This window comes from Schistocerca nitens, chromosome 2 (genome assembly GCF_023898315.1).
Source record: "Schistocerca nitens isolate TAMUIC-IGC-003100 chromosome 2, iqSchNite1.1, whole genome shotgun sequence".
NCBI classification, from domain to species: Eukaryota; Metazoa; Arthropoda; class Insecta; order Orthoptera; family Acrididae; genus Schistocerca; species Schistocerca nitens.
Window position 1 is genome coordinate 76,973 of NC_064615.1, and position 12,935 is coordinate 89,907.

The 12,935-nt window shown below is 38.8% G+C and overlaps 1 protein-coding gene across 1 annotated transcript in view; it reads right to left on the minus strand.

Moving 5' to 3' along the window:
- Positions 1 to 7,047: 7,047 nt before the first annotated feature.
- Positions 7,048 to 12,935, minus strand: part of LOC126235654 (cytochrome P450 9e2-like) — a 91,253-nt gene continuing 85,365 nt past the window's right edge. Inside the window, exons 7-8 of the mRNA XM_049944369.1 lie at positions 11,351 to 11,614; positions 7,048 to 7,912 (exon numbers count right to left, since the gene is read on the minus strand). Of these exons, the coding sequence (XP_049800326.1) occupies positions 7,743 to 7,912; positions 11,351 to 11,614 (434 nt within the window). The 3' untranslated portion in view covers positions 7,048 to 7,742. The remainder of the gene's footprint in view (positions 7,913 to 11,350; positions 11,615 to 12,935) is intronic.

Consider the following 12,935-nt stretch of genomic DNA (forward strand, 5'->3'; position numbering starts at 1 on the left):
CTTAGTTAAACAAATGCGAATTAATTCAGTCGGGCTATAAGGGTTGGAAAGGAACTGATTCTTTCGAATCATGTCTTCAAAATATTCCGCTGGCGTGCGGAACTCAGACTGTTTGAAATTACGCTGCATAATAAGACTGTGTTTGACTCTGTCTTGCGTGTTTTCGGACCAATATGCCGATAGAAATGCATGATAAAAATCATTCAGATTATTACAATCTCTAATGAGTGCGCGCATCCGCGTCGCCGGTTCATTTTCTAAATATCCACACATAAATTCCAGTTTGTGACTTAGTGGCCAATTTGGTGGGAGTGCATACATAAATTGATCTAACCATGCACATGGATGTATGTCATTCTTAGAATTTCGGAAGATCTTAAATTTCCGAACAGTCAAAAAGTGTTTGTAGTCAAAGTTTTCGCCTCGTGGCGACAAAGACCTACCGCGTCTGTCCCAGTTTGAATGTCGATTATTGTCAAGTTCGCGCGCCTGGCGCTCCCTTGTTGCATCCCGTAAATGAAACAAATTATTTTCTTCAAACCCCTCCGCTAACTGTGATTCCAAATTTCTTTTGCTGTCCTTTCCTACGATTTCGCCTTCAATTTGTTTGACTTGCTTTCGTAATGCCTCAACTTCCCTTTTAACGCGTTCATTAAATTTTCCCTGATTTTCAACATGCTTACTTATGTTCTGGTACTCTTCGGTTTCTGCAAATGGTAATGGAGCTGTATCATCTGAATCTCTATCCCCATTTAAACTAAGAGTTGTCAATTTATCTGAAATCTCCTCAACTCTTTCCGATAAGTCACCTATTTTTTCTTTCTGTTTACTTACGTCTTCCGTAAGTGTCGCGACTCGGGTTTCAGTATTGACACATTTGGTAGTTAACTGTTCATATTGTTGTGTTAGATTATTTATTCTGTCATTTGGTACGGATTCCTCGATTCTCTCAAATATTTCTTCCTTATCATGTGCCCGTTGTAAATTTAACTCTGAAAATTTTTGTACTATCACGCGATCTCTTTCCTCCTGTCTCTATCCTGTTCCCTTTGTCTGATTTCTGTTGAAATTAAACTATTATTGTGAGCATTCAAAATCGGTTGTACTTCTTCTCTGATTTCTTTCTTTAATTCATCTTTCATGTTTTTGAAACATGTCCCTATTCGTGAGTCTAACCGTGTTTCCATTGTTCCCATCTGTGTTTTTAATTCAGATCCAAACCGTGTTTCCATTGTTCCCATATCAGTTTTTAATTCAGATCGTAAAGTTCCCATCTCTGTTTTAATTGTTCCTATTTGTGATCCCAGTGATTCCATTGTTCCCCTCTGTGTTTTTAATTCAGATCCAAACCGTGTTTCCATCTTTAATATAGCACTCATCAACTGCTCCATAGTAACTGATTCGAAACTCCTTTCGCCCCTACCATTTCCCGCAAAACCAGTTTCCTTCGTCATAGCTGTAAAGCTATCTGTGTTCGATACTATTTCAGACTCTTCTATCGTTAATCTCGTATTCTGTGAATTTCCTGATTGAGAAAAATTTTGAAATGGTTCCGGACTATTTTCCCGACTTATTAAATTGTTTTACACTCCATTATTCATCATACTGTTGTCCTGTGTTGGCGAGTTCGCCATGTCAACAATTTCGTCATTCTCACTGTCCATCATTTTTGCCTTTTTCATCGACCGCGTAATCATTTACAAAACATACAAAACTCGTCACTATATGAAATTACACACAATGACGCTTTATCTCCAACAATACCATTCACACGAAATGTTTCCCTCAAACACGATTAATCGAACAATTGAAATAATTGCACTAAATCGTCAAACGCGTATACAAGACAACAAATCAAATTCAGAGAAAAAATACCATTATAAGAATGACAATTACCAAATCTACACATGCAAAATAGACTACAATTACTAAACTACAAATTACTACAACAATACTACTGTCTACTATTTTTACAATCAGAAGATTCCAAGGGACGATCCGAAGCAGCGGTCGCCACGTGCATGGGGGCTTAATTAAAATAGAATGCAAATAATTTTAATTTTTGGTAGCTGTTTGTCCGATTACGAAGTCTCGTAAACGGTTGGCCCTGACTAGTATTATTACGCTATCTGACTGCATAGAACAATAACAAAGAATGAAATGGAAATTTTCATTAACACAATTAATTAATTAAGTCCCCAGCAACTATAAAACCTACGAAACCAAAGCACAAGTGTAACTGTTCTGTGTGTGGAAGTATGACTCAACGTACGCATCTGGCACGGTTCTTCTTCAATAACACAAGAAATTTTAAATATCATTTATACTGAATTAATTAAAGAAAATAGAAATACCATAATTACTCAAGAAAACCAGAATTACACTCTAATACAAGAACACAAGCCAGATGCTTTGTTGACTGAACCTGTAATGACGCATTATTCAGGACATTGAAATAATGAGAAAGAAAAGAAAAGTAGTTTGTTACCTTAATTTATATTGATGAAAAGCACTCTAGACATTACAATCTCTCCACACCGACTCGCTACTATCACATCTCAACAAGAACTTTTCAGTATCACATCTCAGCAAGCACTGCCTACTAGCTCATCTCAACAAACACTCCTCACTACGACATCTCAGCACTGACTACCACGAGTTCTCCCAAAGCACTGCCCACTACGAGTTCTCAATAATCACTGCCAGTGGAGGCGGCGGAACAATACTCTCTAGCGCGATCTCTGGCGCTTTGGCTCAGTGTAGCCACCTTTCAATATATTGAAAATGTCTTTTCAGTTATTATGGGCACCATAAGATCTTGCTTAAACGGCGGAACAGCGGAAAACCGTGGGTTAATCTGTGGTTTTTATGGAGAATAGCATGAATGTTGTGGATTACATTGGCGTAATTTACGTCCAACTGCATCTCTTTATAACTGATGTCAGTCGTCTCATCAGTCCGTGCCAAAAACCAGAATAATGCTACAGGCTCGGAGAAGCATAATGCCAAATAGGGAATGACGGCTTGCCTCCCACATTGCTGCTTGTCAACCCATGTAAACATATCTGGGATGTAAGTTACTGCCGACTGTTTCATCACGAAACATATCACCGTAATAGGCAGAAACTGTGAGAAGTGTGTGCGTTAATGCCCGCCACTGTCCACTTCTCTCCATAACAAGTAACAAACCCAGTCCGCACTGTTAACGCGGGTGCTTAAACCAATATTCCCACTGGAAAGCACTACGCCGCGTTCACCGAACGAACTGAATAGATTTAGGGCGATTTCCTTTCCTATACCCGTACAAAAGAGCAAATCTACCGTCTCTAAAGACTACGCCGTCGACACGATGTGAAATTCTCTGTTTTGACCCTCTTACACTGCTTTAGCTGTACTACGTCTTGCAAAAACTCTGTTACCGGGAAAGTGTCATGAGTCATACCGCACGTGATTTTATCGAATGTCGTAACCTCTTTAGGTCATCAGCAACTGTGAGATCAAATGCGCTCGTCATGTTTACAAATGAGATGCTGATAGGCTTTTCTTCGTTGACAGCAGTTGTTTACAGCCTCCGGCTTTAGGCGTCAAGCTTACTGAATTTTCTGTCAACACCGTGTTGAGTAAATACATTTAAGTTTTACTGTAAACAGAAAACACCTTCTTCCAAGATCTTGAGATTTTCTGTATCAACATTTACTGCTCCAACGTCTGGGTTTTAGATTCAGTGATGTTGCTCATATCGCAGATATTAGCAGACGACTGTGATACTTCTATCAGATATTAAGAGTACTGAGAGGGGAGCCGCATGTGAATTGTGTTACAGTGGGTGGCTTCTCCTTTGTTATGAGACACTCATAGTAGATGTCGGCGCCCGTGTTTGAGCATTAAGGGACGGGCATGCTAGAAGGATTTGCAACTGATGTGAAACGTGTTAAGTTCCATTCTTTCTTTATCAAAACAACTGATTGCAGTAGTCACAGAAGCTATTCGTACAGTACGCGTTGTCGCATCGTCATGTTTAATGATGCCAGATTTACGTGGAGCCCTTTAGTAAATGTCAACGATACAACGAATTTGCAGTTATTATTGAGGAAAATAACGCTACGTAGAGGGCTGAAACTGAAACAGCAGAGAAAGTATTCGTGCAGGAACTTCCTTATAAAGTACAGCGGAATCAGGTACATACCGTTTCTGATGCCCAGAGATAACATTTTATATGCATCCTTTTCATGCCAATTATTGCTTTAAGATCTCTAACTGCTGACTGAGGAAATGTTTTGGTCTCATTTGACCTCACGTTTCTCGAGTCTATATAAAAATAATCGTGTGGAGTCCATTACTGTGAGAAGTTTTTGAGATTTGTATACAGTGCAAAAATATGAAAAATTATCTATGAAAAATGTAAGTGATTTGTTGCTCTCGTAAATATACTACATTGAAATAAGTTACAGCCGCCATAGGTGTAGCTGGGGCAACTTTGGGACATATAAATAAATACATTAAAATATTTACAATTATTAATATCGAACAGCATGATGATATGAGACGTAGGCGCCAAAATATTTATTGAATGAAACAAAATATCTAATATTTTGTATGGGTTCTACACACTTGTATCAAGAGAAAATCTGTTTAAGAGTTAAGAGTACAGACACTTCCATCTCACAGTACATTTAATCTATGTGAATAATCATCTTGAGGTTGAAGCTCTTCTGTTTGTATTTGTTTCCAAACAGATTTGCTTTTGTAGAGGGCCTACTTCAGCAAAACCCAATTTTTATCCTTATCTTTATTTCCCAGACATATTTCGCTGAAGTTTCAGTATCATCAGTGAGTTTTTTATTATCTTCGTCTAAAACAGGAAAAAATACTCTTTACTACTAGTACACATACAAATTTAAGAGAGTACTTACATATTTGAGGAACCGACAAAGTGTTGTATATGTACCTTGTTACCACAGGCTGCAGTTTTCCTGGATTTTTACGTTTTTTTTATTGCAGTTGCTTTGTTCAACAGTTTGGCATTTGCAGCCATATAACTTAATGTAGAATAGTTATTTACTTCGAAATTTTGCGACTGAGCATGTTATGGTTGTGTCTACCATTAACTAATTCTATTTTGAAGATTGTGAGTGTGTTTGTGTGTGTGTGTGTGTGTGTGTGTGTGTGTGTATGTGAATGTGTGTGTTTGCAATATGTTTCACTTACTTTTTCTGGTTTCTCCACTATCTTCAATGCGAAGGCCTGCACTAAAAAATTTTTGTTGTCACTGTTTACAAACTGCAGAAACAAGATGGCGGAAAGCTGAACAGTTGAATGTATTTTGGGTGGGAGTTTTGGATGTTTGTGAGCTGTATCTACCGTTTTGTGTGTGTATATATGTATGTAGATGAATGGGCGTGAGCTTCATTTACTTAATTACTCCTTTTTATTTTTATTTATTTTTAACTTTTTTATTTTTATTGTGTTGTGTGTGTGTGTATGTATGTGTGTGTGTGTGTGTGTGTGTGTGTGTGTGTGTATAGAGGGAGATTTGGGGTATATATGGGTTGGTGTTGTTTGATGGTTCTTTGAGTGCAAAGGACAGAGTTACATTGCACAGAACAGTATATTAATTTACTACTTTTTTCCCTTCAATTATGACTTTTGTGTTTGATAGTCTTCTCCAGTTATTACTTTTTGTGGGAGACTGTTGCTGCATTTGAGCATTTAGAAGTCATTGTTGATGTTTTTTGGGCTGTGTTTCATGTCCATAAGATGTAGAATGACAGATGTTATTTTTTAATGCTTTGCTGTGTTCTGTGTATCTGGTATTAAAGTTTCTGCATGTATATCGTATGTGATGTGATTTGCAATCCTGGCATGTGAACTGGTAAATACCAAATGTATTATGTTTGTCTGTGTTTGTAATGGTTGCTTTTAATTTTTTCTGTAGAGAGTTGTCTGTCGTGTGGGCTACTTTATGTCTTATTTTTTTTGGTATGTTTCCTATTCTATGGGCTGCTTTGTTGTTGTAAGCCACAGTGCGCTGTTTGCTTGTTGCTATGTGTGTTTCTTGTTCATGTGTGCCTGTGTGTATGTTCTGTGTGTTTATATTCTGTGCCTTTGTGATCTGTGTGTCTTGCGTTTGTAAGTTGACGACAGGTTTTTATTTTTGTGTGCTAGGTGTCCCCTTTATTTTCGTTTTATTTCGTGATTTAGTTTCTCTATAATGTTTATATCGTATCCATTCTCTATAACTATTTGTCTGATTGTCTGTAATAGGTTTTTGTATTTGTCATCACAGAGTGGAGTTTTGTTCAGACTGTGTAGCATACATTGGAAAATGGATAGTTCGTGCATAAAGAGAGATTGTGTATAGTCGGTGGCCTTCCTGAATGTGGAAAACTGGGTTTGCTTGTTTTGTCTGTTCTATGGCGAATTTTATTTTTGCGTGAACTGCGTTTATATCATTGTGGAGTTGTTGGATGCGACTGGGTATTTCATCTAGAACGCACATGATATCATCTACATAGCGATACCAATATACTATTCTTTCTGTTTGGGTCTTATTGTTGTCTCAAATATTTTGTTTTCAATGTGATTGAGAAATATGTTAGCTAGGAGTCCACTGACTGGTGACCACACGGGAAACCTGTCCTGTTGTGAGTAGAGCTGGCTGAGTAGAACAGGTTGTCAACGAAAAAGAAAAACTGTGTTTTGCTCAAAGGGGACGCTTTCCAAAACCAAATGAATCTATGTGAAATTAGTTCTTAACAATTCATGCAAAACTACTAGCAGGGAAATCTCTGTCTGTGACTTCGAAATGTGTGACATACATAGGTGAAACCCTTAGATGATCTACTAACAGAAATAAAATGCTTGAAAGACGGCAGTATTTACTTGGCAATACATTCTGTACAGAAGATGAATACTTGTATATAAACAAGTTGTCAGTTACCTCTAAACAAACTGCATGTTTATGTAAATAGCACAACTTCTGTCTTGAGGATTATGTACAAAAATGTGTAATTAGTACAACCACAAATCAATAAAAGTACCACAACGATAATTTAAAAACTATTTATTGAATGTGACAACAATAAAGTTGAGAGTTTACATTATCATTGTCCAGGTGTTTCACTGAGATACACTCTAGCTGCAGTTTCACAACACTATTTTTTATTTTGTTTTAGATACGAATATCATGAGACAAGACGAGAACAAATGATTCCTTATACACTATAACTGCATGACAACATAGTTTAAATGCTGACTGTAACACTCGAAAAGGTATAACTCAATTCATATATGATTGGTATCAGTTGATTGCGTCGTATCTCCTTCTCCAAAGTCTTTGCGAAGTATGGAACGAGTTCTGAGTCATCAAGTCATGTACTGGGAGTCATCTTAGTGTCTTAGTTTGAATAGCATCCAAAAACTTTGCGAAGTATGGAACGAGTTCTGAGTCATCAAGTCATGTACTGGGAGTCATCTTAGTGTCTTAGTTTGAATAGCATCCAAAAACTATCGTTATGACAAAGTCCATTATTTGTTTTCAAAACTGTTCCACTTTACCCTTTTTGCATCCGAACCATAAAGTTTCCTATACTCAAGTCAATAACTGGACGTACAATAGCGATTATCGCTTTTTTCCATGTGAACAGGGACGATGTCGGTGTGGAGACATCTCTTGGTGCTCTGAATTACCAGTTGAACAATACTGTGAGAACTCCTTCGCTCTGCTGAAAGTGATGTACGTGTTAGGATCTCTGTCGAATGCCAAGCCACGCACCACCCTTTATAGAGAGCGACACACTATTGCCTGGATCGAGTTTTAACGGAATTAGTGTCTTGGAAACAACTTCTATATTAAACTGGGACATGAGGTACAGCAGCAAAGTCTTTGCCTCCATGATAGCGAATCTCTGGGCTGCAACAAGGAAACATTAACAACGTTATTCTCACATCACATACAATGAGAGCAATATGATGGTAAATTTGTTCATACACCATAGATTTATGGTCTGTGGATTTCTTGCATTTTGAGCTGCTACCGGTGAGAAACTACAATTTTTGTCGGTGTGAAGTTGAAGTATTTGTAAACATGAGTCACAAGAAAAAGCATAGGACTAGCCACTTTACGCTGATCAGGACTCAATGTAAAGTGGCTAGTCCTATCCTGTTTGTTGTGACTTATGTTTACAACACAGTTTAACTTCACACCTACAAAGATCCATGCTGAAGCGAGTCTGAAACATTGGAACATAAATAAATCAGTACATGAAGCACGAATGATGACCAGAAATACACAAAACAGGAAAATAGGTTTTGTTTGTGTATAACATTTTACGATACAGACTCAAATTTTCTCTGAATCTAATTACTCTTTTTTAGAAAAAGATAAGTAAATTTACTTTTGCGGCTACACCAGCGTCAGTCCTTGGGGGGTGAAGTGCACGTTTAGTCGTTCAGAAAGCTAAATGTATTTACGTTGCATTTTTTTACCAACAGTTCAAAAACAGCCATGCATCAAATAAGATTGGCGGTGGCGTAACATTTCTGGTGTACAAAAGGTCATAATCAACTTTTTCCAGGAATAACAGCAAACAAACGTATCACCTTACGTACTCAAAGTAGGTACAATACAGAGTGGAGTAGTTGCGAATTAACGCGGCGCACAAGTGTGTTACAGGACGGATTTGAACTTCACTGATAAAGCTTAAGAAGTAGTTTGGAGCTGTTTTGCGACGTAGAACCGTAACACTTTACTTAATGAATTATTTCTTCTTACTGATCTGAATCTGGCCAACTCTGGGCCATGTAAAACAATATTTATAGTTCAAATTGCTCTGAGCACTATGGGACTCAACTTCGGAGGTCATCAGTCCCCTAGAACTTAGAACTACTTAAACCTAATTAACCTAAGGACATCACACACATCCATGCCCGAGGTAGGATTCGAACCTGCGACCGTAGTGGTCTCGCGGTTCCAGACTGTAGCGCCTAGAACCACACGGCCACTCTGGCCGGCAATATTTATGATTTAATCTTTCGGTTGCTATTTATTTTCCTTTTTTCCAGTTTTTTTCATTCTTTCGCTGTCATGGCTGATTATTTGCATTTTTTCCTTCCTATTCTTTAAAATCCTGACTGTTTTTCATTATGCTCTTAATATTTCTCTGTTTTGAAACTCTTAACCCGGTAGAGACATTTCTTCTAACTTTGGTCTTTTGACGGTTATTGACCCACATTTTTTTTCTTTTTGTTACTGAAATAATTGTTTGCTTAATCAATGTTATTCCGTTCCTTTTACGTAGACGAATACGCGGAGAACTGTTTACTCTCCAACAAGATCGGCGGTGGTGGCTACTTTACTACAATGTAATGCAATGCAATGTGAATGCCTCTATTTGAAATGTATTGTAGAATGTTTTCGCGTGACGAGACGTGACGCCCAATGAGAATAGACATCAACATCCTCTCTGATAATGAGTATAGTCTCCTCGGCCTTTACATAACGCATCTACAGTGATCTCTATACCACCTGAACGTTGAACTTCCGCTGTCTGATCGTGCCAGCCATAGATGATTATATTTCGTTTCTTGCCGAACTACAACATGGCTGCTAGGAAATGTCACTAGAGCACGAAAAGGAAATACTTTCAGATTCCGCTCTCATATCAACCTGTTATATCACAAATTGACATAAAGTTCAAAACAAGAAATCGGTCTGCAATTCTTTGTCACGCACAGGCCGATCGATATTTCTTGCCAAACTGCAACATGGCGGACGATGCAAAGCACATCAATTTGCATACTCGCTACAGTTCTGTACTCAGAGACCAGACTTCTACATCCAGGTTGTATAGAGATCCCTGTATTCGACCCATAGAATAGAAATATCTCTTGAGTGAGCATTCAGATGCTCAGAATTGATTTTCTGTTATCAACATACTTTGCCACCATTGTCACGGGACGACGTAGATTTGTACGTAATGTATCCTATAAATTTCGAATAGCATCATATCACTCGTATCGTTAGTACAAACAGATTAACTTCGTAGGTGCCATGGACTTGGTATAGGCGATTTGCAGCCACCATAGCAATATAAATTTGATGCCTGGAATAAGCTGTGCTCGTAGTTTTGAAGAGCAAAATGAACGGGAATCACGTCACGGTATCGTCACATTAGTTCGCTTAGCCCAGTACCGATAGACGTAAATATATTTATGAGCCAACATCTGTGATACAAAAAGTCAAAGGAATTGAGGAACTAACAACTTCAAAGGTTATTAATGGCCTAAACAAAATTCATAACGTATGTTCTTGACAAGTTTTGTTCGGTAATGTGCTGAAAAGTGAAACAACATTTAAAAAGATCGACATTTAATTGATAGAGGAAATATACACATAAAAACACGTCAAGCAATAGCTATAAACGAAGAAATGGAGCCTGTTTACCTCATCCGTTATGTTTTTTTCTTACGTAACTAATAACATCATGAACAACTACGTTTTCTCCTTCATTAGAGTTGACCTTTTCATTTAACATGTTAGGTAGTGGAAATTGCTTCGTTAACTTATGTTCTTATTTACATGCATGTCAGCTCTGTTCTGTTATTGTAAAAACTGAATAAATTTTCGCTTTGAGATATCTGACATCGCTGGTGTAAGAACACTCAATATAAAAATATCCAAGTCGTCACGGAACATTTGCAACTTTCCACGAATGCAGAACAATAACAAAATAAATATTACGATATTACGACGACACAAAAACACAGCAGCGAAAATAGGTTAACTTACGATGTTAGCAGACGACGACACCGTCAAAACTTTCTTCGCGAGAAACTTTGTGCCGTGATGTAACGGTCCGTTGACGAGCAATGTGAATGCCTCTATTTGAAATGCATTGTTGAATGTTTTCGCGTGACGAGACGTGACGCCCAATGAGAAATGGCCTTAAGAAAACAGCGTCGTCCCGAGAGATCACGTGACACTTCCAGCTTAATACTGACAAGATACTCTGAACGCAATGCTCATTCCAGAGATATTTCTACTCAACGATTCGACCGACCTTTACATACACAACGCTCCTGCAGCACGAATTACGACAGTCATTTTTCCTTCGATGTCGAAGGAGGAAATCACGTAAAACTTGAGTTCTCATTTGAACTTGACACGACACAAAAACCGAGGGAATTTCATGAATGATATTGCAATACTCGCTTGCAAAATCTCTGTAGTGTCTCCTCATACTTTTTGTTTTCCGTCGTGTGTTTAACGTGTCTTTAATGTAGTGATGCTGATCCTGCTTTTCTTTAAGAACTGACATAATTCAAAATAAAAAAATAAAGTACAGCTTACCTATACAAACACGAGGTCCTGACCCGAATGGAGAGTATGTGAACGGTACGATGAGCTGCTTGTTCTCCGGAGTGAAGCGCTCAGGTCTGAAGCAATCAGGCTCTGCGAAGTATTTGGGATCGTTGTGGATTCCGTGAACGGGCACCCAGATCCCGTCTCCAGGTCGCAGTTCGACGCTCGGGCACGAATCCGTGGCTGGTAGGCGGTACGTGCGGACGCATTCTCGGTCCAAGAAAGGCGCAGGAGGGTACATGCGCAGAGTTTCTGGAATGTTCATTAAGAAAACCATTGGATATTGCAGCTGTACCACAAGCAGGACTTTGCATTAATGTGAAGCAACGGTCCCACAGGATTTACACATAGTAAGTAATAATATACTAACAATCAGATCAGTTTGTAATTCGTTGTGTTTTCGCTGTGTTGTATTTGACTTTACAAGTGTGCAGTGAAGTTACAGTGTCTTGCTGCCGTTTATATTTTATTTCTTGGAAACTGCATAATCTACGTACTGTATAACCCGTTGCAGCAGTGGATCGTAACATTCTATAAAGTTGGTAAGGCTCTTGTTTTCCAAATACATCATTTTGTTACGAAAAATATTGTTTGACAGATATCCGAGAAGTGTTTAGAAAGACAAAGAGAAGCAGTACCACGTAGGGCTAAAAAGATGTAGAGACCGTCCACTACGTCAGCCATACCAAAATAAAACAAAAAACGCAACAAAACATCATGTGACATTCCGGTGACGGATTACACTGCAATCATCATATGGCACGCGAAATATCATCTGATTACGAACATGACGTACGTCGCCGAGAAAGTGAGCCTACAAGAGACTATCGCCCGTTGCACACCGAGGAATGGTTCAAATGGCTCTGAGCACTATGGGACTTAACATCTGAGGTCATCAGTCCCCTAGAACTTAGAACTACTTAAACCTAACTAACCTAAGGACATCACACACATCCATGCCCGAGGCAGGATTCGAACCTGCGACCGTAGCGGTCGCGCGTTTTCAGACTGAAGCACCTAGAACCGCTCGGCCACATCGGCCAGTTACCGAGGAATCATTTGAACAAGTTCCTGATGTTACTTGATCGTTGCTAGGAGTAATTCTTGTTCTAGGATCTCGAACAATCGAATTTTGTAACAGTGTCACTCGGGCCAACACAGATCCACTTGACGTTTCGCATCAGGAATTAAGAAGTCAGAGTTCTTCACATTTAAGCGGCCTTGACTAGAAATACGTGTCGTTTAGCCAGATTCCTTCTTTTCACTCGGCAACGAACCAAATGTCAAACTTCACGAATTATCTTCTCTGATATACTTTGTGTTCTGTGATTGTAACTGGTTTAGATGTTGCTTTGCTACACTGAGGTGGCAAAGGTCATGCAATATCTCGTAAAATCGTGTCGGAGCTCCTTCTGCGCGGCGTTGTGCTGCAGCTCGACGTGGTACGGACAAGTCGTTGGAAGTCCCTGCCGAAATATTGAGCCATGCTGCCTCTATAGCCGTCCATAATTGCGGAAGTATTGCCGGTGCAGGATTTTGTCCGAGAACTGACCTCCTTATTATGTTCCATATA